Source organism: Ursus maritimus, unplaced genomic scaffold (genome assembly GCF_017311325.1).
Source record: "Ursus maritimus isolate PB19 unplaced genomic scaffold, ASM1731132v1 scaffold_19, whole genome shotgun sequence".
Classification (NCBI taxonomy): domain Eukaryota; kingdom Metazoa; phylum Chordata; class Mammalia; order Carnivora; family Ursidae; genus Ursus; species Ursus maritimus.
The window spans coordinates 23,682,300-23,709,183 of record NW_024424341.1 but is presented as its reverse complement, the minus strand read 5'-3'; the positions used below and the strand labels follow the sequence as shown (position 1 = coordinate 23,709,183).

Here is a 26,884-nt window from a genome sequence, read left to right as displayed (position 1 = left end):
AACCTGGATCTTTCAGGTGCTTACTCAAACTACCCTGACCAGACATACAGACTTCATTCCCCTCCTTGAAAGCCCAAAGCCCTGAAGGGAGATGGAAGTTGAGGCAGAGTGGAAACCCAGAAAGTCTGAGCTGTGACAGGTGCCTCTCGGGGATTTTAGGGTTTTGGCAGCTCCTGGGAGATGTGAGAGCTGATTGCTTCAGCGTCTGGCTTATCTGGGGCTACGCTTGGAAGGGAATGTGTAACAGACACCAAGATGAGCATTTTGGAAGAAAAGATCACCCAATATAAAGCCCCGGAGAGCAAACAGGGATTTCCATAACCACCTGGCAGAGGCATGGCAGGTCCGACAGGCCCCAAGGGGGAGCCAGGCAGACTCCTTACCTAGGAAGTATGTAAGGAAGCCTCCACTTCTCCCTGACACGAAGGAGACCCAGGTCTCCTTCCTCAGTGAGCTCAGCCCAAGCCTTGTCAAGATGTGAGTAATGGGGAAGTGAGTCTGAGGGTGGGAGAGAGGGGATCTGATGATGTAAGGGAGATCCCAAAGCAGGTTTCTGTAACTGTTTTTTTCTTTTAAAGCCTAGTTTAATTAGGACGTCTGCACACTGTTTCTACCACCTTTCAACACATCTTTTAGAAAGGGGAAATGGATGTATTTAATCCACACAAGTGGGTGCTTGTGAGCTAGGTCAATTCATCAAGCAGCTAGAGCTCAAACCCAAAACATAAACCCTGTTTACCCAAAACCAGGGGGTGGAGGAAGCAAAGAAAGGAAGCCATCAGTTTAAAAGGCTGCCTTTTTCCCTCCACACCTCGATCAACTTAAAGCTGAGGGCACTACAAGGCTACTTCTTAGATCCCAAACTGTCTAATAGCCTGGGTTTCTCAAGCCAGTTTGTGCTAGGAAAAAAGAAAAATAATCAGAAACTCTAGAGAACCGGCTTACCGTTGTTTGTTTTTTAAAACATTCTCCATTCTAGAACCTGAAGAGAAACCAATGAAATAAATACAAGGCTGAGACTGTGGGGTGAACCAACTCACAGAAGACAACCATCATCCCATCAAAACACTGCAGGGTACCCTGAGTTTGGTCAAACCCTGTTTTCCCTCCATTTCCTTGGACTGTCCAAAGAGTGAGGCTACCACCCTAACTCTCCTAGCTGCCTTTTTAAAATCACAAAGCCAGTTCCTTTGAGGTCACATGTGTGATTTTGCCAGAAGGGCACTTCTATCCTGGGATAATTGGGGAATTGTACACAGACTGGTAGGAAAGCCCAAAACAGTGAAATGTCAGAAAATTTGTTGAGTGGGGTGGGTCTTGGATACAAAGAAACTGAAACCAGCCACCTGAGGAGCTCGCAGAGGTGGCCTCTCCCACCAAGATCACCCACCACAGACCCCTTGCACTTTCCACCTGGTCTGACCCATCTCCATCACCACCCCTCCTCTCCTCAGGGTCTTGCCATATCAACATCTCCACTGTCTCAGGCACACAGTGAAGACGACATCTACTTCATAGCGGACACTAATTCTCCAAAGCTATCTTCCCCCCCCACCAAGATTATTAAGAAGGGGAGAGAAAAGGAGAAAGGCCAGCTGTGTATCTCTGAGCAGATTACTAAATTGCTTTATGTTTCCATTTCCTCACCTGCAAAAATCGACAGAAAAATGGTGCCTACCCTCATAAAGCAAAATTAGGTAAAAGGAAGCACTTGCCCCAAAGTCTGGTTCAAAAGGAATAGGTGCTGCTACTAAAAATAACGGTAATATTTATATTATGTACTAATATTATTGGCCAGACTGACCCACCTATGAAGCTACCAAACGTCCTGGTGCAGGAAAACAAAGTGACCAGCACTTGTCTTGGAACACCGCCATACAGACACGCACTCACACTCCCAGTTTCTAACCCCTGCCTCAATCTTCAAGGCTGGGTCAACTTTGTCTCCCCCAAGAAGCCAGTCCTCACTGCCCACTGACAGCCATCAAAACAACCCACATTCTTTGGCACCTAATGCCCATGTCCCACGGTGCCCTCTAAGTGGGTTCTGGGGCATTCTCCATAATCTGCTGGAATGTGACATACCAAAAGGAGGCTGAAGTGTCTCTGTATCTGTTCAATTCATCCCTGGGTGCCCAGCACAGAGCTGGGCAGAGTATCAACCATCGACTAATGGTGGACCCACTGCAAAATCAGACAAACACTTCCTTTCTGACTCAATAGAGAGCTCCACACAACACAGGCCCCAGAAAAGCAAATACGTTTAATCAATGAAGCTGCAGTTTGTTTAAAAAAAAAAAAAAAAAAATGCCGCCCACTGTTGGAACAACTTCCAAAATTCAAAAAATCTTCACATAACATAACAGCATGATTGCTGCAGTTTTCACGTGACCAAAGACTGGGAGAATACAGTGAATTCCCTCCGGGAATCGTGGGTGACTTCTCACTTGAAAAAGTGTTATAATACTCGCCCCATCAACTAAGATCAAGAGGAAGAAGTCGTTTGGTAGGAAAGAAGCATCTGGGAGTCAGTGAAACCAGAAGAGAAACCAAGCTTCCCTTGCTCTCTCTCTCCTGGGGAACAGTTAAGTACAATACAGCAACCTTCTAGAATCCTGATTATCATAGTGATAAGGCCCAGAAACACATTGCGTGCCTTTTCATTCCCTGAGTCAGAGCTATCGGGCTTTTTTTAAAAAAACCATTATTCCTTGGGGGAATAGTAACTGTACGGAAATGTTTTCACCTCTTTGAGCAAATGCCAGAACCTGATAACCAAGAGAGGGCACCTCATAACTGAGATGGTGCAGAATGGGGCCTGAGAGTCAGACCTCCTTCAAATTCCTGCTCTGCTGACCTTGGGCAAGTGGACTCCACCCTCTAAGCTTCCATTTCCTTATCTACAAAAGGGGAATTACTGAGCCCCCTCCTCCCAATACAGCCCGAAATGACAGATGGTCTCTCAAGTGGTCAGGGCAATATGAGACACATTAAAGGCTTCTAAGTAAATGTCCCCTCCCCAACGTCACCATACGAGGATAGCCCTCTCAACCACAGTGCTCAACCATGGATAAAATTTAGATCCCTACATCTGTGTAAATTCCAAAGGGGTATTGTTTGAACCAGGAAAAAGGGGCTTTGCCCAGGGGCGTGGGAGTGCAGACCCTTCCCACTCCCACCTCACGCGGCTCAGGACTCACCTCTGCCCAGGGCTCGGCCTCTCTCCAAATGTCGCCGGGGCACTGTGAACGTGTACCTGTCAGCGCCAAAGCCAGGACGGCAAGGCTCCGGCTCCTGGCATAGCCATGATGAGACCTGGAGTAGGGGAAAGGTATGAAACCAGGGTGACCTGGGGAGGGGGGGTCCCCTCCCGCCCACACCGAAACCAACTGCGCCTCCCCTCCCTCGCTCCCAGCGTCGGCGTTGCAGGAGGGAGCCACCCTCACCCCCACCCCCCAGGGCAGGCAGGCAGCCACGCCAAACTCTTTCATTTCGAAACCTGCTGCCGCCAGGCCCCCAGGTACTCCCGGGAGAGGGGGCTGCTGGGTCAGCTCCTCCCCACCAAGCACCCCTTTCCTTCCCGTCTTTTTCATTCCACTGGAGGCATCTTTACTCTTCCCCACTTCACTTTCCACACACCGGGAACGCCCCCACTCCTAAGTCTACCTCCTCACAAGGAGGGGCGCTCCAACACCTTTTGAGCCCTTTATTATCCAGGGGCGCCTCCATACCTGTTTACCCTTTCTTTACACAGCAGGTGCCTTTATTTCTACTGATTTCCCTTTCCTTACCTCAGGGGTCGTCCCCACTACTCCTGGCTCCCCTTGACTTGCACCGGGACTCCCCTTTTCTGTATCCCAACCCCCCACGACCCCCACTGCCCGCCCCTAGCCCGTACTGCGGCCACCCCGGGGTCCCCCGAGTCCTCAGGGAGGCTCGCCCCCACACCTCGAGTATTTACGCGAGTGGGCGAAAGCGAGCTCGCTCTCCACCCGCTCCCACTCCCACCTCCGTGGAGCACAAGAGCGCGACGCAGCTTCCAGGCCGTTCTTGAAACTAAACTTTCTTAGAAGAAGACGGTGCGACAAGAGGGAGGAAAGGCCGATGATAGAGAGGAAGGGGGCCGGGGCGCATGATGGTCGGGGCCGGAAGACGGCCCCCGCAAAGCCAGGGGACGCTACGTACCTGTAGCAGCAGCAGGAACGCGGAGACACTAGGGTACCGAGGGCCCATGGCGGGCCGAGCGGGGGTCGGGTCCAGCGGAGCTTGGCGGGGCGACAACACAGCTGGACTTCCGCGAACTCAGGTGCTCTGCAGTTCCCGAGGCCAATGAGCTGGGCTGCGTCCTAGCCGCCAGGTGAGCCTGGAAGGCACCGCCCCCGGCACCGCTGATTGGCTGAGGCTACACCTGCGGCCCACAGCCAATGAGCGGCGGGGCTCGGCCTCGGCCTACTCCGCCGACTGGGGGCGGAGTGCCCGCCCCGGTTCCCGCCTCAAGCCTCTCCCGCCCAATGACCCAATACCGGCAGTTGCTAGAATCAGGATGTGTAATAGGGGTTCCTCGATTCCTGTTACCTCCAAGTTCCCTCCCAGCCTCCCGGTGCCTCACAAACATCTGGGGACAGAAAGGAATTTACTCTTCATGTAGTTTTGTCGTCGTCTTTTTTTTTTTTTTTAAGTAGGCTCTGCCATCAACGTGGAGCTTGAACTCAGGACCCTGAGATCAAGAGTCACTCCTACCGACTGAGGCAGCCAGGTGGTCCACTTAGCTGTGCCTCTTTTGGGGGGTGGGTTTTGTTTGTTTGTTTGTTTGTTTGGGAGAGAGAGAACAAGCAGGGGGAGGGCAGAGAGAAGGAGAAGCAGGCTCCCTGCTGAGCAAGCAAGGAGCCCGATATAGAGCTGGATCCCAGGATCCTGGGATCATGACCTGGGCCTAAGGGAGACACCTAACCGATTGAGACACTCAGGCGGCCCGCCCTCCGCTTTTTAAAAAAGATTTATTGATTGATTGATTGATTGATTGATTGGGGAAAGAGAGATAGCGAGCACGCGCACGAGCGCACAGCGGGGAGGGGCAGAAGGAGCGGGAGATAGAGTCCCAAACAGGCTCTGCGCTAAGCACGGAGGCGGGGCTCGATCTCATGACCCTGAGATCACCACTTGAGCGGAAACCAAGAGTCGGTTGCTTAGGTGGAGTAGCTTAGGTCGCTTAAGAACCGAGCCGCCCAGGCGCTCCTAGCCCTGTCCTTTTAACTGCTGGTCTCCATAGATCATGAGTATGCAAATCAATCCACTGGGTAGGACCCACCTTTCAAACCTCAGTTTCTCCACCTTCCAAATAGGAACAATAATCACGAACTCCTTCCTATGTTGTGAGGTTGCCATACAATTAACAAGACCAATGTTTCCTGCGCCATAAAAGCTCTATACAGATGTGACGGGTAATAACAGCAACAGGAGGTGCAGCGCGCTGAAAGTTTCTGTGCCAGGCTCTATGCTAAACATTTAACATGGACCCTCTCATTTAATATTATCTCAAAACAACGGAAGAGCTGTTGTTATTCCCATTTGATAGACACGTAACTGACACATAAAGAATTAGAGGCCAGTAGGAGGTGGTGGAGGACTGGAACCCACCCCACTCTGATTCCAGGACTCTTCGTTCCATTACCTTCACCTCATGTAGACTCCAGATCATCTAGGAGCTGGAGCTGTAGTTTTCAACCTGTCCTTCGATGTTGACCTGGAAAAGACCCTTTAAAGATCATTCAAACCTGTTATCGGCAAATTAAGTTCCAATGTCCCATAGCAAGTCAATATCAAAGCCAAGACTACTGCCTAAAATCTCCTGATCCCCAGATTGGGGCTCTTAACGCCACACTATTGTCACCACTTCCTTCTCTACAGAATTCTGTCCTTAGGAAAATAATTTTAGAGTCAAAAAAAGATATGCAAATGTTAGGTCAGATAGCTTCTCTGTCTGCCTGCCAGGGGCCAGCCACATGTGTGTGGTTTGGCTACCCTGACAAGGACACTATGTTTCCCTTCAGCCCCTAAGCATGCTCAGAACTAGGAAACACTGTATGGAGTAAATTGCTCACCAGCTGCATGACCTTGGGCGGCTAGGTGCTCTTATCAGTATAAATGGGTCGATGGGAGCTATGCAAGAAAATCACTAAACAGAATACTTGGCACCTGGTAGTGCCCGCTCAGTAAATGTTTGGTGTGTTGGTTGTTCTTTGGAAGGGATCACTCCCCCCCCCCCGCCCCCGTCCTCATGGGGAAGACCATGTTTAGAATACTTCACCCAGAGCTTAAGGTGGATCTGAGCTCACTGAGGCTACTTTCTCACCCCAGAGGAGAGGTGTTGTTGCAAACCAAGGCAGTGTTTTGAATCAGCCCAGCCCCCCTCCCCCACCTGTCCCCTCAGTTTAATGGGTTTCCCCACCTGTCCCTTCAGTTTTAATGGGTTTCTGAGTACACGCCCAGGCCATTTGGATTTCTGCATTTTGGCTCTCTCTGCCTCTTAACCCACCAGGAGGCTCACAGGGAAAGGGCTCCGGTATTTCCTTTCCCACTGAGCCTCCTGCCTGACTGCGCATTAAACAAGATAATGGAAATACAGAAAGAGGCGTTTCCCCCACGGGGCCGCTTGTCCGTTTATTTTTTTCTCCCAGTTATGTAAAAATACATATTTTATACCATTGCTCGGCCCAGGGAGCCTTTAGGGCTTTGCTTTTCTCCACCCAGCAAGCCCTGGCCTTGTAACTCTGAAGCGACTCTCATCGACTCTTCCATTACACTCTGATAATTCAATAAAAATGATTTTAGAAAACAATTAGGGGCAGTGAAGACAGGTCGGCATGATGCTCTCTTCAGACTTCTCAGCAAGTCCTTCAAGCTCCAGGGAACAGTCATGAAGGGCTGCTGGCTCTCAGCTGTCCGGAGTGAGGAGGGAACACTCAGGAGGTTGGAGGTGGAGCACTGAGTGACTATGGCCCTTGGTGAATTGCCTCAGTTTCCTCTTCCATCAAAAAATATTTTCTCTGGGGCATCTCGGTGGCGCAGTCTGTTGGGTGTCTGACTGTTGGTTTCAGCTCAGGTCATGATCTCAGGTTTGTAAGATCGGACCCTGCATGGGGCCCTGCACTCAGCACAGTCTGCTTAGGACTCTCTCTTCCCCTTCCTCTGCCCCTCCTCCCTCTAAAATAAATAAATAGATCTATTTTTTAAAAAAGGATTCCTCATTGTAAAGATCAAAGGAGCTGATGTTTGGCTATGCTGCTGATGCTCGTTGACCTCAAGCTGATGGAGGCTTCACATTCCCCTCTACCTGGGGAGGGGGTAGCATGTCACTTGATCCTTTCCAGTCTCAGTTTCCTCATCCATAAAATGGGGATGCTAATAGCACTTAATTCACAAGATTCTTGTAAGTGCTCCATAATGTTAGCTTTTAGCATTCTTGGCTCAAGACCTACCCTTCCCAGTTCTAGGCCAAATTGTGAGCCCCTCCCCACCCCCAGGCTCTGCTTTCCCCAGTGCCACCCTTAAAATCTCTTATGCTACCTCTGGCTGCTGCCCGGGAAAAGCTCTTTGACACTGGCTGGTTAGTCTTTTCAACCTTCCCAAGGGTCATTTGCATTTTAAAGAGGGCTTTAGGGCGTGCTTCTTTCAAAGGAATGAGAACTTAGGAGCCAGTAAACTCTGCCCAGGATTCTTACAGTGGTGTCCCTGAATGGGCTTCTGGGAGGTCCGTGTACCCCCCCCCCCCGAGATTGTATGCAACTGTGTCAGTGCAGGTGGTAGGGTCCACCGCATTCATTAGCTTCTCAACTGAGGGGAAGAAAAACCAAAATCTTGGGAGTTAGATCTCTCTGAGAGCCAGTCCAATGTTAACGGTAGAATTTCAAGTATCTACAGGGAAAAGAAGGTTGACCAGAGGCCTTCCTGGTGCCACACCCAGTGGATGACAGCCCCTGCTGCTGATGCTAACCAGGCATCCATTGCTGGGATGAGAACTCCAGTTTTCCTTATTACAGGGTGTGTCTCTGATGAACTTCCATTTCCTGGGTGTTCTGGCCACTGGTCAGCCAGGAGGTTAATGATTAATCCCCCAAGGAGTCCCATCCCTTTCGTTTTCCTGGCAATGGTGCGGTAATAATAGTACTCAGACCTAAAGGGGTACCCCCTCCCCAAGCCTCTCTGAGAAGAGTTAACCCCCACCTGGCTGGAGAGGAATCCCTGGAAATTGAAATTGCCAGGGGCTGCAGCCAGATCAAGCTCCCAGTGGTGTGGGGGAGAGGAGGCTCTGCTCCTGGAGGTTCCTGAAGCTTCCACAGGCCCGGACTGCCAGCTAGCACACAGGGGAGGGAGCTGGATATCTAGCTTCGGCTTCCTGTGAAAATAACGGTAACTGATAGGGGTGCCGCCCCGCCCCTTGCAGCTCAGCCACTCATGTCTGCAAAAAACATTTTTCTTTCAAACACAAAGAAAACAGCGTACTGCATACCATGTGGAGTACTGTGAAACACCACGTAGCGATCATCTAGCTCCAATCATTATTTTTCGCCATTTTTATAATTTTGTCATTTGTAAACTTTGTAATTGTACCAAATCTTGTCTCATCGTTTCACCCCTGCATTTAAAAACAAAAAAAAAATGAAGACTTTTTTAGAGCAGTTTTATGTTCACAGCAGATTTGAGAGGAAGGTACAGAGATTTCCCAAAACCCCTTGCCCCCCACACATAACACAGCCTCCCCCAGCATCCCTCACCACAGGGGTACATTTGTTATAACTGGTGAACCTACGCTGGCACTTCATAATCACCCAAAGTCTATATTACAATCCTAGGGGTTTGAACAAATGTATAATGATATTTATCCACCATTATAATGGCACACAGTCATTTCACTGCCCCCAAAATCCTGTGCTCAAAACAAAACAAACAAGATCCTCTGTGCCCTGCCTGCCTCTCATCCCTTCCTCCCTGCTAACTCCTGTCAACCATTGACCTTTTTTACTGTCTTCGTAATTTTGCCTTTTCTAGAATGTCATATAAGTGCTTGGGGGCACAAGTCAGCCCCCCCATACACCATTTTGGCATATTGATTATTCTGAATTACCGAAGAAAGAGCCAGTGCAAGAAAGACACTCAGATCTCCCTTTGCCCCCTGAAAGCAAGAAATAAATCTCCCACGTGAAACATACCCTCCCTGTGCCAGGAGGTAAAGAGACATCCTCATGGTAGGACCCAGAGAATTCAGGGCCAAGGAAGCTTATGTAAATAAACCTGGTCAGTTTTACTAATTCACTACCCCAGCACAAATTCTTTTTTTTTTTTTAAGATTTTATTTATTTGACAGAGAGAGAGACAACCAGCGAGAGAGGGAACACAAGCAGGGGGAGTGGGAGAGGAAGAAGCAGGCTCATAGCGGAGGAGCCTGATGTGGGGCTCGATCCCATAACGCTGGGATCACGCCCTGAGCCGAAGGCAGACACTTAACCGCTGTGCCACCCAGGCACCCCTCAGCCCAAATTCTGTTTAAAACTCCCTACTAATTGGCGCTCCCAAATATAAGTTTTCTTTATGCTGTCAATTCCTCCCAGGTTATATTTCTTCATCTAAAATGTGTAAAAGCTTGGGGCGCCTGTGTGGCTCAGTAGTTAAGTGGCGAACTCTTGATTTTGGCTCAGGTCATGATCTCAGGGTTTGAGATACAGCCCTAAATCGGGCTCCAGGCTAAGCATAGAGCCTGCGTAAGATTTTGTCTCCCCTTCTCCCTCTGCCCTCCCCGCTGCTTGCACACTCTCTCTAAATAAAATAAAATAAAATAAAATAAAATAAAATAAAATAAAATAAAATAAAATAGGAGTGCCTGGGTGGCTCAGTCGGTTAAGCATCTACCTTTGGCTCAGGTCATGATCCCATGGTCCTGGGGTCAAGTCTCACGTCCCTGCTCAGCAGGGAGCCTGCTTCTCCTTATCCCTCTGCCTGCTGCTACCCCTGCTTGTGCTCTCCTGCTCTGTCAAATAAATAAATAAAATCTTCAGAAAAATAAACTGGCTTCCTAAGTGGCTGCACCATTTTGCATCCCCCCAGCAGTGAGAGTTCCTGTTGCTCCACAGCCTCACCAGAATGCGGTGTTGTCCGTGTTCCAGACGTTTTGGCTATTTTGGCATTTTTATTTTTGCAAAATATATTTTTTTAAAATCCCAGATAACATATCACTTCTTCTAAAAATATTTCAGTCTGCATCTCTGAGAAAGACTTTTTTTTTTTAAGTAGGCTCCATGCCTAGTGTGGAGCCCAATGCAGGGCTTGCACTCACGACCCCAAGATCAAGACCTGAGCTGAGATCAAGAGTCCAATGCTTAAACCAACTGAGCCACCCAAGGGTCCCGAGAAAGACATTTTTTTTTTCAAGATTTTATTTATCTCTGACAGAGAGAGAGAGAGACAGCACAAGCAAGGAGAGCAACAGGCAGAGGGAGAGAGAAGCAGACTCCCCGCTGAGCAGGGAGCCCGATGAGGGGCTCAATCCCAGAGTCCCAGGATCATGACCTGAGCCAAAGGCAGACGCTTAACTGACTGAGCCACCCAGGCGCCCCCAGATTCAATTTTTTAGACAAAAATATTTCATATGTGGTTCTGAGTACTTCACACAACATCATATCAGGACGCAAGAAATTATCTGGTTGGCTCTATTAGAATACTAAGATTCAGTTAATGTCAGCTGATTCCCCATTATCAACTTACCTATCAGCCTTTTACCTTGTGGTTTTAGCATCATAAATGATGGCTGACCAGATCCATTAGCTCACTAGGACAAACAAACATTTATTAAGCACTCCCATGGGCTGGTACTCTGCTCAGCACTGTGGACACAAAAGTAAACAAAGTATGTTTCCTGCCCTAGGGGCGCCTGGCTGGCTCAGTCAGTACAGCATGCAGCTCTTGATCTCAGGGTTGTGAGTTCGAGTCCCATCTGGGGCACAGAGTTTACTTAAAATAAATAAGGCATCTTCTTCCTGAATGGTCTTTGGTGTGTTCTGTCTCAGAGCTGCCCATAGCAAGATGTCTTCAGGAAATGCCAAAATTGGGCATCCTGTCCCCAACTTCAAAGCCATGGCTATGATGCCAAATGGCCAGTTCAAAGACATTTGACTACAAAGGCAAATACATCGTGTTCCTTTTTTACCCTCTTGATTTCACCTTTGTGTGCCCCAGGGAGATCACTGCTTTCAGTAACAGGGCAGAAGAATTTAAGAAACTCACCAAATGATTGGAGCTTCTGTGGATTCTCATTTCTGTCACCGGGCATGGATCAACACACCCAAGAAACAAGAAGGACTGGGACCCATGAACATTCCCTTGGTATCGGACCCCAAATGTAGCATCACTCAGGACCATGGAGTCTTTTTCTCTTTCTTTTTAGGACTATGGAGTCTTAAAGGCTGATGAAGGCATCTGGTTCAGGGGCCTCTTTATCAGTGATGAGAAGGATATCCTTTGGCATCTCACTCTAAATGACCTTCCCCTCGGCCGCTCTGTGGGTGAGACTCTGAGACTAGTTCAGGCCTTCCAATTTACTGACAAGCATGGGGAAGTGTGGCTTCCCAGCTGGCTGGAAGCCTGGCAGTGATACCATCAAGCCTGATGTCCAGAAGAGCAAAAAGTATTTCTCTTAGCAGAAGTGAGAACTGGGCCATTTTAGGGCTAGGCTGCAGTGGGTGTCCATGAAAACAAAATCTCTTTTGTACCACTGTCATGCTTAAAACACGGGACTTCAGACTCAGTGCAGGTGTGGTATGGGGCAGGACAGGCCTTTCCTGCAGGGGCTGGGGAGGCCAGCCTTTCCTCCTCTGGAGAGAATGGCCTGAGCTGTGCTACGGGGCAGGCCAACCAATGTGTGCAGTGGGGCACCACTTCTGATCTTTCGTTGTTTCTATTAAACTAGAACTGAGAGAAAAAAATGATCATCAAATTAAAAAAAAAAGTGTTTCCTGCCCTTAAGAAGCTCATAGGCAATGAGGGCTGCAGACAGGTCAACATTCGTCCATTTATTCATTGAATGCTGACTAGGTACCAGCCATGATGCTCAGTGCGAGTAATTGCAATATATGATATGATAAAAAAGATAGCTACCATATCTTGGAGCTCATCGTATTCTATATGCCTTCTCTCACCGGTCCTCATACATTCCTTTGGGTTCTATCACTACATCCATTTTAGCAATTTGGAAGCAGAGGCTCAGAGTAGTAATACGATTTGTCCAGGGTTACACCGTAAAAGTGATAGAACTGGAATTTGAACCCAGGGCCACTGGTCTCCAAAGTCTCTTAATCTCCATGTTATACTGCTAAGGCCAGGGCAGGCTTTTATTTATAGGTACCAGTTGAACTGAGAGGCAAACCTTGCTTAATTTAGCAAGAAATGATCTGTCAAGTTGACCGGAAATTCCAGACCCCAGGGCAGCCGAGAGACGGTGGTTAAGAGCATAGCTCAAGCTGAGCAGCTTCCCTCCATGAAGGGATGGGGTGGCGGAGGGATGACCAGAGCCAAAACCAGAGGGGCAGGCCCTGGATAGGCCACGTGGTTCTGCAACCTGCCTACGGAGCAGAACATGTGATCCCCATTTTCCAGGGGAGGTGAGTGAGGCTCAGAGAACAGCCAGGTCATAGCAGAGGTGGGCTTGAGGCTGCTGCAGCTCCAGGACCAGTATGCCAGTATGGGAAAATGGTTCCCAGCACGGACGTAGGTGCTCATTGCCCGAGTCGGAATCCTGACCTTCCACTAGCCAGTTTTAAGCCTTTGAATGAGTCACTTAAACCCCCTTTGGTCCTCAATTTCCTCATCAGTACAGATGGGGAGAACAGGAGCACCTACCTTGTTGGGTGGTTGAGCGCAGCACACAGGAAACGCCAGATGAGCATTAACTATTTCCACACTTCACGCTGCTCAGGGTTTTCCCGGAGTGTAGTCCGTGGGCCGCAGGCTCCCTCCAGCCTCTCGCTCTCTCCCAGACCTGCTGAAAGAGGGGGAGCTCCATGGCTGGCTGGGTGCCCTATCTTTGCACAGGTATCTTTGTAACTGGTATCTCAAGAATGACAGATAAGGCGCTGCAGGATCCAGGCTCAGGCTGGCCGCACAGACCTGGGCTTCTGATCTCCCAGGAGCAGAGGAGGTGCCACCCCTTCTCTTGGAACCCAGGATGCCATCCACGGATGGATATAGAAAGACCTTCTTACTCTCACCTTCACTATTGACAAGGCCCACCCTCCAGCCTCTGCCAATGAAATTCTGTGAAATGACTCGGTTAGCCCTTAAGGATCCTTTAGTCTTTTCTTCTGCCTCTAAAACATAGGGCTTTGGTGGGGCGCCTGGGTGGCTCAATCAGTTAACCTTCTGCCTTCAGCTCCGGTCATGATCTCGGGGTCCTGGGATCGAGCCGCACATGGAGCCCAAGTCCAGCTCCGTGCTCAGTGGGGAGTCTGCTTCTCCCTCTCCCTCTGCTTCTCCCTCTGGTTGTGCTCTGCCTCTGTCTCTCAAATGAATAAATAAAATCTAAAAACAAACAAACCAAAAAACCATGCTTAAATAAATAAATAAATGCTATGACTTTGAGTTTCTTCATATTGGAAACTGTGTCACTGAGCAGGTTCACTTTCCCTTCTCTTGGGGGCCAGGGGTTCTCAAATGACTGACATTTATGGAATCATGATGCTTCAGTTTTAATTTTTTAATTTTTTTTCAAAGATTTGTTTATTTATTTGACACACAGAGAGAGAGAGAGAGAGATAGCACAAGCAGGGGGAGCGTCAGGCAGAGGGAGAGGGAGAAGCAGGCTCCCCACAGAGCACGGAGCCCATGTGGGGCTGGATCCCAGGACCCTGGGATCGTGACCTGAGCCGAAGGCCGGCGCTCAACCAACCGACTGAGCCACCCAGGTGCCCCTGCTTTTCAGTTTTTAGATTCAACTTCCCAACAAAGCACAGAAGACTTGTAGTCACAGAATAAAATGTAAATATTATTAATAATATGTAACTATTAGAAATTGGGGGGGGAAGACTGGGAATCTCTTGAGAGGGAAGCTGGGAAGTTTGGTGAGGACACCAAATCCTCATCCAACAGATATTTCTTTGTTCTTTTTTTTTTTTAAAGATTTTATTTATTGAGAGACACAGTTAGTGAGAGAGAGAGCAGGAGTAGGAGCACGAGTGGTGGTGGGGGGAGGAGAGAAACAGAGAGGGTCAAGAAGACTCCCTGCTGAGCAGGAAGCCCACACCTGGCTGGATCCCAGCACCCTGGGATCATGACCTGAGCCGAAGGCAGCCGCTCAACCGAGTCACCCAGGCACCCCAAAGTGTTTTTTTTACTTAACTAATCTCTACACCCCACATGGAGCTCAAACTCATGACCCAGAGATCAAGAGTTGCATGCTCTTCCCACTGAGCCACCCAGGCACCCCCAAACAGATATTTCTGTGGAGAGGGAAATTTGGGGTGAGTGGTGAGCTCACGATTACCCATTATATTATTTATTATTTACTATTTGCTTTTTTTAAAGTAGGCTCCATGCCCAATGTGAAGCCCAATGCAAGGCTTGAACTCACAACCCTGAGAGCAAGACCTGAGCCACAGCCATCAAGATTCGCATGCTTAACTGACTGAGCCACCCCCATGCCCCTCCCCATTACATTATTTTGTTTAATAATGTATATGTGATATATTTATTCTTCTAAAAAGATGTCAAATATTATCCTTTTTTTTTTTTTTTTGACAGAGAGAGACAGAGAGAGAGCAAACACAAGCAAGGGGAGCGTGAGAGGGAGAAGCAGGCTTCCCGCCAAGCAGGGAGACCGATGTGGAGCTCAATCCCAGGACCCTGGGATCACGACCTGAGCCGAAGGCAGACGCTTAATGGCTGAGCCACCCAGGCACCCCAAATATTATCCCTTTAATATATATATATATTTTTTTATTTGACAGAGAGACAGCCAGTGAGAGAGGGAACACAAGCAGGGGGAGTGGGAGAGGAAGAAGCAGGCTCCCAGCGGAGCAGGGAGCCCGATGTGGGGCTCAATCCCAGGACCCTGGGATCACGCCGTAAGCTGAAGGCAGATGCTTAATGACTGAGGCACCCAGGCACCCCAATATTATCCCTTTAAAACAAAGAAAACATAAGGGGTTCTGGGCTGGCTCAGTTGCTGGAGCATGCAACTCTTTTTTTTTAAGATTTATTTATTTAGGGCACCTGGGTGGCTCAGTCAGTTAAGCGTCTGCCTTCAGCTCAAGTCATGGTCCTAGGGTCCTAGGGGGATTGAGTCCCATGTCTGGCTCCCTGCTCAGCGGGGAGCCTGCTTCTCCCTCTCCTCCCCTGCTCGTGCTCTCTCTCACTATCTCTCTCTCTCAAATAAATAAATAAAATCTTAAAAAAAATTTATTTCATTAGAGAGAGAGAGAGAGAAATAGAACATGTATGTGCAGGGGGCTGGGCAGAGGGAGCCGGAGAGAGAGAATCTCAAGCAGCCTCCCCTCTGAGCTCAGAGCCAGATGCATGGCTGGATCCCATGACCTTGAGATCATGACCTGAGCAAAAATCAAGAGTCACACGCTTAACTGAATGAGCCACCCAGATGCCCCAAGGGAGCATGCGACTCTTGATCTCAGGGTTTTAAGTAAGAGCCCCACATTGGGTGTAGAGAATACTTACAAATGAAATCCAATAATAATAATAATAATAATAATAATAATAATAATAATAATAATATAAAGAAAAACCAAAAAGGAAGGGCAAGATAAAATGTTCAAATATAATGAATAAGATATAAACAGATATAGCAAAAATAAAAAAGCATTTGGGTGGCACCCGGGTGGCTCAGTCCTTAAGTGTCTGCCTTCGGCTCAGGGCGTGATCCCGGCATTCTGGGATCGAGCCCCACATCAGGATCCTCTGCTGGGAGCCTGCTTCTTCCTCTCCCACTCCCCCTGCTTGTGTTCCCTCTCTCGCTGGCTGTCTCTCTCTCTGTCAAATAAATAAATAAAATCTTTAAAAAAAAAAAAAAAGCATTTGGTCTCTGCCTCCGCAAGTGCAAACTTGTTCTGACTATGCTAAGTGTTTAACCCTTTCTAGATATATCTAAAAGGGATTGAAGGAGGGTGGTGGGGTGTTGGCTATGAAAAGGAATGGAGCTCTGATGCACGCTACCACCTGGATGAACCTTGGAAACATGATATGCTGAGTGCAAGAAACCAGACACAAAAGACACATATTATATGAGTCCATTTTTACAAAAAGCCCAGAACAGATGAATCCATAGAGACAGAGAATAGATTAGCGGTTGCCTAGGGTTGGGCAGGACTGGGGGGTAAAAGGGACACTGGGAGTGACTGCTAATGGGGAGGGGACTTCCTTTAGGGAGCGAGGCATATGTTCTAAACTTATACTGTGGTGATGATCGCACAACCTTGTAAACACACTAAAACACAATGAATTGAATGCTTTAAATGGGTGAATTGTGTGGTTTGTGAATTTTATCAGAATAAAGCTGTTTTCTCTTTTAAGTGGAGAGGAGAGTTTTGCTAAGAGCAAGCTTAGCAGAGGGGTGACTTTGGTAGTCCTCTACCCCTACTGTTTTTGTTTCACAAATGGAAAAATCTAGAAACCTTTCATCCACACACACATACAATTATAACAACAATAATGGCTCTCATTTATATAACAGTGTATTCCAGGGGCTAGTACCAGGCACTTTCAGTGTTACTGACTGATGCACCTCTGTGAGGAAGATACCATCCTATCCTCTCTTGAGGAGACCAAGAGGTGAAATGATTTTTCATGGCTAGCAAGTGGCAAAGCTGTGGTAAACCCACTATATGCCAGGTCCTGGGCTCAGCACCAGCAACACAGAAGTCCATCCTGAAGACCATCACCCCTCCACTGTCCATGAAGAATGACCCAACCAACCCAGTGCTAGAGAGACCATCCCTGTTTGCCAGGGACAGAGGGGGCTCCTGGAGTGTAGGACCCTCAGTGTGTAAGCCAGCCTGAGGGAGTCACCTTACCACAGTAGTGAGCACGGTGATGGTCCACTCCTGTGCATGTGTGTTTGCGTGTGCATGTGTGCACACATGTACATGTACTCATGGGTTCATGAAAGAAAGGGGTACGTCTTTGTCCTCCCAGGATCAGCAGCTCTCAGTGAGAGTCCAAGTTTCTTGGGAAGGGAAGGTGAAGCTGAGCCAGACGGTGGCAGGTGGAAGGAACCTCCCACAGGGGTGTAGACCAGCAGAGTGATAAAACCTGGGCAAAGAACAACGTTTCCATGGCAGGAAGAAACTCCCGAGTCCAGACTGAGGGTGGGGAGGGGCCCATAATTTTCCAGAGTGACTCTGTAACTTCTCAGGCTGCATTCACCCACTCACCCATCTGTTCATTCATTTGGTAAACACTCATGGGGCACCTAGCATGTGCCAAGCGTTTTGCTGCTGAGGGGAGGGCCTTCCTGCCCTCAAGGAGCTTTCGCTCCGGTGGAATAAACAGACAAGGGAACCAGGTATTTACAATCTCCGGCAATAAGCAAGAATGACATTACTATTTAACAACTGGTAGAACCTGGGCACCACGCACCTCAAAATAAAGACCAGCCCTTAACCCCAGAGCCGGGTGCCAGGCCCCTACCTTTTGGATTACTGGGTGGCAGGGACGTCTGGGGTGTACGGGAAATAGCCCCCAGGTGTGGGGAGCACTTGAGGGACTCGGGGAAGCAGCTGATGGACAATGATATGGCAAAATTTCAATAGAGTATCTTAGCAACTAGAATAGCTGTATCAGTTGGAGACTAGTGCTGGTGGTAATGATTCAAGATTAACAAGTCACGTGATGGGAGGGCACAAGGGGCTCAGGGAAGGCTTCCTGGGGGAAGTGACATCTGAGTTAGCCAGAGTGCCAGAAGTCACCACCTGGGCAGAAGCCCAGAAAAGAGGGCTCAGAATTTTCAGGTAGTTCAGTCTAGCTGGAGGAGGGAGATGCAGGAGACTGGACACAACAGGCAGGAAAGGAGAGTGCTGGGTGCTCTCACTTCTGGTCAGCAGCTGGGACTGTGTCCTCAGAGCAATGAGGAACCAGTGCAGGATTTTAATTAAAATCAGGGGGAAAACAACAAAACAACTGAACTAGATAAAAGGCAAAGTCCTTTCTTTTTCTTTTTTAAAGATTTTAAGTAAGTTAAAAAAAAAAAAAGATTGTAAGTAATCTCTACCCCATGCAGAGCTCGAACTCACAGCCCTGAGATCAAGAGTCACATGGTCTACCAGTCTACTGACTGAGCCAGACAGGCGCCCCAAAGTATGGTCAGTCTTTTAAATTCAAGCCATTCTAAAATCTGTATGGTGGTATCTTATTCTGGTTTGACTTTGTATTTACTCAATGACTAATGCTGAGCACCCTATATTTTTCCTTTCTTTTTTTTTAATATGCTCTCTTAAAGATTTTATTTATTTATTTGAGAGCAAGAGAGAACATGAGCAGGGGGAGGGGTGGAGGGAGAAGCAGACTCCCTGCTGAGCAGAGAGCCCTGCAGGGTTGGATCCCAGGACCCTGAGGTCATGACCCGAGCTGAGGGCAGATGCTTAACCCACTGAGCCACCCAGGCGCCCTTTCCCCTTCTTTAAAAAAAAAAAATTATACAAGTAATAAATATCCACAGTAGAAAAAAAATTTTAGGGGTTCCTGGGTGGCTCAGTGGGTTAAACATCAGACTCTTGGTTTCGGCTCAGGTCATGATCTCAGGGTCATGAGATCAAGTCCCACGATGGGGAGTCTCCTTGAGCTTCTCTCCCTCTGCCTCTGCCCCTCTCTCCCCACTCCCCACCACTCATGCACACACGTGTGCTCTCTCTATAAAATAAATAAATCTTTTTTTAAACGTTTTATTTTATTTTGAGAGAGAGTGAGAGAGAGAGTGCATGCGAGAGGGGAAGGGGGAGAGGGAGGGGGAGAGGAAGAGAAAGAATCTCAAGCAGACTTCCCCACTGAGCATGGAGCCTGACACAGGGCTCAATATTATTGCCCTGAGATGGTGACCTGAGCTGAAATCAAGAGTCAGACGCTTAAATGACCGAGCCATACAGGTGCCCTTGCAGTCCACATTTTTAATGCAGGCTTGTTGGGTCCAAGGGTCCAGAGTGAGATCCTACAGGACCAGCCAGAGGGTCCTTGGCTTCACACAGGATAGAAATCAAACATGAACTGAGAGGAAGTGAGAAAAGAGTTTATTGAAGACATAGAGAGTATAGATACGGACGGAGTGTACAGGAGACTCAGGAGAGTGAGTCTCCTTTTTCTTTTTTTAAGATTTTAATTATTTGTCAGAGAGAGAAAGAGAGAGAGAGAACACAAGCAGGGGGAGCGGCAGGCAGAGGGAGAAGCAGTCTCCCTGCTGAGCAAGGAGCCCTGTGCAGGACTCGATCCCAGAACCCTGGGATCAATACCCAAGCTGAAGACAGATGCTTAACTGACTGGGCCACCCAGGCATCCCAAGAAAAAAAATTTAATGCAGAGATAAACAAAAAGAAAAACTAAAATAAAAACCACCTGTTATCCTAGAGTTAACCACAGTTGACATTTGAGTTATATGCAAGATATACTCAGATAGATATAGATATATTTACTGATATATAATTATTACTAATTTATATGTAAATGATTATATATATCTATATTTGAGTAAGTAATACATGCACCTGGTACAAAGTTTGAGAGGACTGAAAAGGTGAATGTTGAGAAATAATTCTTTCACTCATTCAGTTGCCAAAGGTAAGAAGTCTAACTAAACAGGGTAGCAGGGAACATGAATTAATAGCATCCTTTTAATGTGCTGGTAGGAGTGTAAACTGGCACAATTCTAGTAAAACTGAACATTTACAAACTCTACACCCCAGAGAGTCCATTCCTCAGCATTTAACCAGGGAAACCACCAAAAGCATGTGCAGCATGAGACCCATACAAGAATATTCATAGATGTATTATCATAAGAGTAAAAATTAAAAAAAAAAAATCCCACAACAACCCAGATGTCCATTGACAGGAGAATGGGTTTTTAAAATGCAATGGCGCCTGGCTGGCTCAGTTGGAAGAGTGTGCAACTCTTAATCTGGGGGTTGTGAGTTTGAGCCCCACATTAGGTGTAAAGATAACTCAGAAATAAATTCTTTAAAAAAAAGTAATATACAAAGGATGAATAGAAAGTAATGAAAAAATGAATGGACTTCAGCTACATACAACGGCATGAATGAATCTTAATAATACCATGTTGAATGGAAAGACTGGTTCCAAAAGATTCCATACAGCATGATACTCTTCTTACAGAGGATAGAAACAACTAAAAGTACACAATATATTGTTTAGACCATATGTGCAAAAGTGATCAAATATACAAAAGAAGCAAAGAAAGGAAAAACACACGGGGTGCCTGGGTGGCACAGCGGTTAAGCGTCTGCCTGCGGCTCAGGGCGTGATCCCGGCGTTCTGGGATCGAGCCCCACATCAGGCTCCTCCGCTATGAGCCTGCTTCTTCCTCTCCTGCTCCCCCTGACTGTGTTCCCTCTCTCGCTGGCTGTCTCTATCTCTGTCGAATAAATAAATAAAATCTTTTAAAAAAAAAAAAGGAAAAACACAAATATCAGAAGAGTGGTTTTCACTTAGGGGATGGAGCACATGGGAGGGAGAAAGATCCCACAGGTAAACATGAGGTATCTTTATGTTCGATTCCTTGGGCTGGATGGAGAATTAAAAACAAATGAACAGGGGCACCGGTCTGGCTCAGTCAATAGACCATGCGACTCTCGATCTTGGGGTCATGAGTTGGGCATAAAGATTACTAAAATGAGGTAAATAATTAAATAAACTTTAGAAAATAATAATAATAATAATTAAAAAGTAACTCTTCCTGGGGTACCTGGCTGACTCCAATCGGTGGGGTGTGTGACTCTTGATCTCGGAGTTGTGAGTTCAAGCCTCATGTTGGGTGTAGATATTACTTAAAAAAACAAAGGAAAAAAATCCAAAAAAATTTAAAAAGTACCTCTTCCTCTCTGGTCCCCCATCCACTCTGTTCCCCTCCCCAAAGGCAACTACTGTTACCATTCTCCATGTACGCTTCAGGAATAAACTACCTAATTCTACCTGTTCTAGAAAGTAACCCGTGTTTTTACTCAACAGCTGTTCATGGGCAGACTCCCACATCAATAAACACAGATTCCCAATAGCATTTTCATGGCTGTGTAATTTTCCACTGTTTAGATGCCTATAATTTATTAAACTCATTGCCTTTCCAGTAGACCTGGAGTTTTTTCCAGGGTTTATTCTTGTAAACAATGTTGTGAGCAACCCCTTTATATATACACCCTTGATGACTTCTATGGTAGGTCTTGAGGATAAATTTCTCCAGAGGAGTTACTGGGTCTCAGAGAATGTGCATATTTCGGGATTTGAGCCACGCGTTGTGCCCACCAACGAGGAGAGGGGATTGCCTGTAGGAGGTTTGGCAGCGGGCTTGGTGCCACGAGGTCTTTTGTTCCTAAAGCTACCCCAGAGGTTGTTCATCAGCAAAGCAACGTTCACCATGCTCAGAACCTCCCTGTGGTGTAGCAGGACATGGGGTGGCTTCTCTGGCAGAAGAAAACAAGTCTTTATTAAATGCTATTCACCAAGAACGCTTTATTAGCAGAGTTCTTGGCCTTGCATTTGGGCAACTCCCTGCAGTCTGGCGTGGGACTATGTCTCCTGGGGGAAGATGAGCAGGAGTCCAGGGTGCGCCGGGCTCCTTTACGTCAACTCTACTTCCGTCCGCTCGCTTATGCAGTTGCTGTCATGCGGTGGGTAAGAGCTGGCCCTGGGGCCCGACGGCCTGGATTAAAATCCTCGTTCCTTCACTTCCTGGCTGTGTGACTTTGGGCAAGTTTAGAATCTCTCTGGTTTCAGTTTGCCCTTTCAGAAAATGGAGCCAATGATACCCACCTCAGGGGGTTTTTCTGGCATTTAAATGAGTGGTACACAGGGGTACCTGGCTGGCACAGTCAGAAGAACATGCGACTCCTGAGCTCTCTGGGTCCTGAGTTCGAGCCCTATGTTGGGAGTAGAGTTCACTTTAAAAAAACCAGTTTTTTAAATGTGGGAGTATATGTACAGTGCTCAAAACACATTGGGCATGTTGAAAGTGCTAATTATTAACTATCACCACCTACTTGCCCTGAGTGCATTATTGTAGATGTTAAGGAAACGCTCATAGGAGGGAGACTTCAAACCCAAAGACTTCCTGGAAGAAGTGACATTACAGCAGGAACCAAGTCACCTATAGGCTAAAGGAGGGGCAAAGTGGTATTAAGAGTTCAGAGAACAGGGGCGCCTAGGTGGCACAGTCGTTAAGCGTCTGCCTTCGGCTCAGGGGGTGATCCCGGCATTCTGGGATCAAGCCCCACATCAGGCTCCTCTGCTGGGAGCCTGCTTCTTCCTCTCCCATTCCCCCTGCTTGTGTTCCCTCTCTCGCTGGCTGTCTCTCTCTGTCAAATAAATAAATCTTTCAAAAAAAGAGTTCAGAGAACAGTTAGTTAGTTATACCAGCTATTAACTCCCTTTACTGGAAATTGTGAAGATGGGATTCAGATGTTTTCATTCTTGGATTTCAACTCAGCATTTCTCAGCACCTGCCTGGGTCCTGGGTCCTGTGTGCAGTGCTGCGATATGAGTGTGTCTGGAGGGACACTTGGCTGGCTCAGTCAGTGGAGTGTCTGACTCTTGATCTCGGGGTTGTAAATTTGAGCCCCACATTGGGTGTAGAGATTACTTAAAAAAAAAACACCTTTTTTTTTTTAAGATTATTTATTTATTTGACACAGAGAGAGCACAAGAAGGGGAAGGGGCAGAGGGAGAAGCAGGCTCCCCAATGAGCAAGGAGCCCACGTGGGACTCGATTCCAGGACCCCGAGATCATGACCTGGGCCGAAGGCAGATGCTTAACTGACTGAGCCACCCAGGTGCCCCTCCAAAAATAAAAATCTTAAAAAAAAAAAAAGAGTAAGGCAGAGGCTCTCAGTGAGCTTAAGACCTAAAGAGGGAGATGGACACAAAACGCCTAAGAGTTAGACTCTCATGAGCTCTAGTAAGAACAAAAAGTCAAGGGAGAAGCTAATTCTGACTCTCCCAGGACAATATGGAAGGCTTTGCAAAGGAATCGCTTAAAAGAGTTATCAGATTCAGGGAGGGGTGGGGTGAGAAGGAAAGACTACCAATGTAGGGGAACAGCACAAGCAAAGGAGAGGGAATGGGAGAGCCTGTGCTCTGGAAGAGTGAATTGTCCAGTGTGGCCTATGGGGCCTGTACCTGGGGAGAGGTTATGGGTGGGCAGGAATGAAAGCTGGAAGGTCAATTTAGGCCAGGGTTTTTGGAGGGCTTCACATGACAGCCTACTTGGACTTCATCTAGTAGGTCATGGGAACGGAACAGAAGTGCTTAAGCAAAGAAGGGACATGATGAGATCTATGTTCTGGAAAGGTCACTGTGGCACAGATGGGGGGAGGGGTAGTCCTTGGGCGGCAGCACAACTCAAAAGCCACTCTAATTGTCTAAGCAAGAAAACTGGTGGGCATAGAGAGGATGGATAGTGTGTCTGTAAGCAGCCATTTGAAACACTTGCAATTAAAAACCTGAAGTTATTCCCTGGTGGCTCATGAGTCAAGATGTCTAATACCCCTGGAAAAATAAACTTGCTCCTGACCCCAGCCAGCAGGAGCAAGAGCAACCTGATATACTTGTTGATTAGGATTAGGGGAACTTTTCCTGTTTAACTGAGGGTCAACTGAATTACTAGGGGAAATAAAAAAGAGTGACATCTAAGAATGAAATGACTTGGTTTTATTGTTTTTTCCTTAATGGAAACAATACATGAGATCCACATTTAAAATATTTCTCAAGGATCATAAAGTGCATTCCACCAGAAACAGTCTTGACTTCATTTCCACTGAGAAATAGAGACGGAAGGAGAGTAGAACGGAAGGGTGGAGAAGGGTGGAGAACTAGCGGGGGGTGGAATGCTGGCCAAGGGCCAACAGCAGAAGGAGCGAGAAATGCCAGGGAAGGGAGGATGATGCATTGGGCCCAGAAGTGGACTGCATAAGGACCTCGGGATTAGGAAGTCCTGAGTTCAAATCGCTGCTGTTTCCCTACCATTCTTATCCCCATTTTCTTTTTATTTCTTATTTATTTTTTAAAAGATTTTATTTTTAAGTAATCTCTGCCCCCTACGTGGGTTTGAACTTACAACCCCAAGATCAAGAGTCGCATGTTCCACTGACTGAGCCAGCTGGGTGCTCCTCCTTATTTTCTTACCTGTCAAATGGGGGTCATAATATCGTTATCCTCTGGCACAATGAATGTTATTGGATCTGTGTCTTTAAAGGTTTTATTTATTTATTTGAGAGACGGCACAAGCAGGGGGAGCCACAGAGGGAGAAGGAGAAGCCGACTCCCCACTGGGCAGAGAGCCCCATGCAGGCTCAAGCCCAGGACCCTGAGATCACGACCTGAGCCGAAGGCAGCCGTTTAACCCACTGAGTCACCCAGGCACCCCGCATCTGTATCTTAAAAAGATTAGATTGCTCTGGCCACCTGCTTGGAGTGGGATAAAAGGAAAAAGAAAGTACAGGCAGATTACCTGGTTTTTCCAAGTTTTCTTAAGCTCTTGAGACAAGAGGATTATTACTATTACTCTGATAGCTTGACTTATTATCATTTCCTTTCGAAGTTCTCATTGGCTACTTGTGATTCAGCTTTTCAGCTGTTCTTGTGAGTCTTGAAACTTTCAAACTTTCATAGACTCACTGATTCCTGAGGTGACGCAGGAGGGAGGGGCTCTCTTCAGATTTTTGCCATGGGGGTTGGGCCACTGACATCTTACTTTCCCGTCCCCTCATTTTCTCACTGCCCGGCCTGTGAGGAAGCACCAGGGTTAGACAGGGTGCCTTGTTTCTCTTACTTCCCCTGCCTCCCAACTGTCTGGAAACTCATGAAATGACACAGCGGGGTCCCTGAAGCTCTCTCCTCCAGGCCCTGTACTCAGGCCTCACCCCTCCGCTTTAAACCACTCCACAGAGATGGGAATTATGAAGTAAACGACTTGAAGAGGCCAACACTTCTCTTTTATTCTTCCTCTCTAACTGGTGGCAACTTCCTTCTTCCATCTCTAGTGAGAAGCAGGATGATGTGGGAAGCTAGCAGCAATGCCCCTCCCTCCCAGGGTCCTTGGGCCCATGTGCAGCCCAGACCTCTCCCCACAGCCTGATTCCAACAGGACTTCACTCACCTCAGCATCTGCATTCACATGTACCACCGGCACCTCAAAATACAGGCAGGTCCAAAACCAAACATCACTGCTCTTCTCCAACCTGTCCTCTTTCTGTTTTCTTCATTTCAGAAAATGGCACCATTATCAAACAGTTGCTCAGGCCAGAAAACTGAACATCTAATCTGTAATTCCTTTTTTCTTTTTTTTAGTAAAATCTCCCCCCAATGTGGGGCTTGAACTGCCAACCCCAAGATTGAGAGTCACATGTTCTACAGACTGAGCCAGCGAGGCGCCCTTCTAACTCCATCCCTGCACTCACTGATCAACCCACATCTGATCAGCCATCTAATCCTCCCAAATACCCCTGAAACTACTCACTTCGGTCTACACCTTTGTCCCACTCATCGTCACCCCTACTTGGGTGACAGCATCATCTTCTGAGCTCCGAGTAAATTCCCCTTTCCACATGTGGCTTTTTAAAGTTTGTTTGTTTGTTCGTTCGTTCGTTCATTCATTCATTCATTCGTAATCTCTACCCCGAACATGAGGCTGGAACTCATGACCCCAAAATCAAGACTTGCATGCTTTTCAGACTGAGCCAGCAAGGCAACCCTCTACATGTGGCTATTAAGATTAAAAGTTAATAATTAAGTAAGTTAAATGAAAAAATTCAGTTCCTCAGTCACACTAGCCATTTTTTCAAGTGTCAACTGTGGCTGGTGGTTACGGTGTTGGTCAGCACAAATATAGAACATTTCTATCATTACAGAAAATTCCATTGGATGGCTATTCTATTCTATCCTTGAGTTTCTCTCTGCATGTTCAAATTAAAAAAAAAATTCATAGTCTAATTTTCCTTTTTTTTTTTTTTTTACAGAAAAAGTAGCATACTTTTCACATTGCTCTCCAACTTGCTTTTTCACTTGGCAAGATACCTTAGAAATCTTTCCACAACAGTGCATTAAAGAGCTTCCTCCTTCTTTGCTTTCAGTTGCAGAATAGCCATACCATGCTCTGAATGTGGCAGAGTTTATTTAAGCAGCCCGCCCCCCAGGGGGGGGGGCGTAGACAAAGGGTTATTACCAATCTCTTGCTCTTATGGACAGTGGAACAACAACAAGGGTAGTGGCCTTGTCCATCTGGAATTTTGCATGTATGGAGGGTTATATCTAAGACACATGCTAGAGGGATCATTCTAGAGCAACAATTTGGTCAGGCCTGGGCCCCTGCTGAGCACATGCTGTTCCTCCTGATCTCCTTCCCTAGCCCCTGACAAACTTCTACACAGCCCTCAAGTATCAGCTTGGGTGTTTCTTTTTTTTTTTTTTTAATACTTTATTTATTTATTTGCCAGGGAAAGAGAGAGAGAGGGCACACAAGCAGGGGGAGCAGCAGGCAGAGGGAGAAGCAGACTCCCTGCTGAGCAAGGATCCCTATATGGGACTCCATCCCAGGACTCTGGGATCACCACCTGAGCCAAAGGCAGAAGCTTAACCGACTGAGCCACCCAGGCGTCCCATGGCTGTTGCCTCTTCTGGGAAG

General features: G+C 47.3%; 1 protein-coding gene and 1 pseudogene across 1 annotated transcript in view; one reads left to right on the top strand and one right to left on the bottom strand.

Annotated features, from left to right (window-relative positions):
- The window catches only part of CDH1 (cadherin 1), a 75,876-nt gene extending 71,554 nt beyond the window's left edge, over positions 1–4,322 (bottom strand). Inside the window, exons 1-2 of the mRNA XM_008702415.2 lie at positions 4,186–4,322; positions 3,201–3,315 (exon numbers count right to left, since the gene is read on the bottom strand). Of these exons, the coding sequence (XP_008700637.2) occupies positions 3,201–3,315; positions 4,186–4,233 (163 nt within the window). The 5' untranslated portion in view covers positions 4,234–4,322. The remainder of the gene's footprint in view (positions 1–3,200; positions 3,316–4,185) is intronic.
- A 6,754-nt stretch (positions 4,323–11,076) lies between these two features.
- LOC103673626 lies at positions 11,077–11,690 on the top strand (annotated as a pseudogene).
- Positions 11,691–26,884: the final 15,194 nt, after the last annotated feature.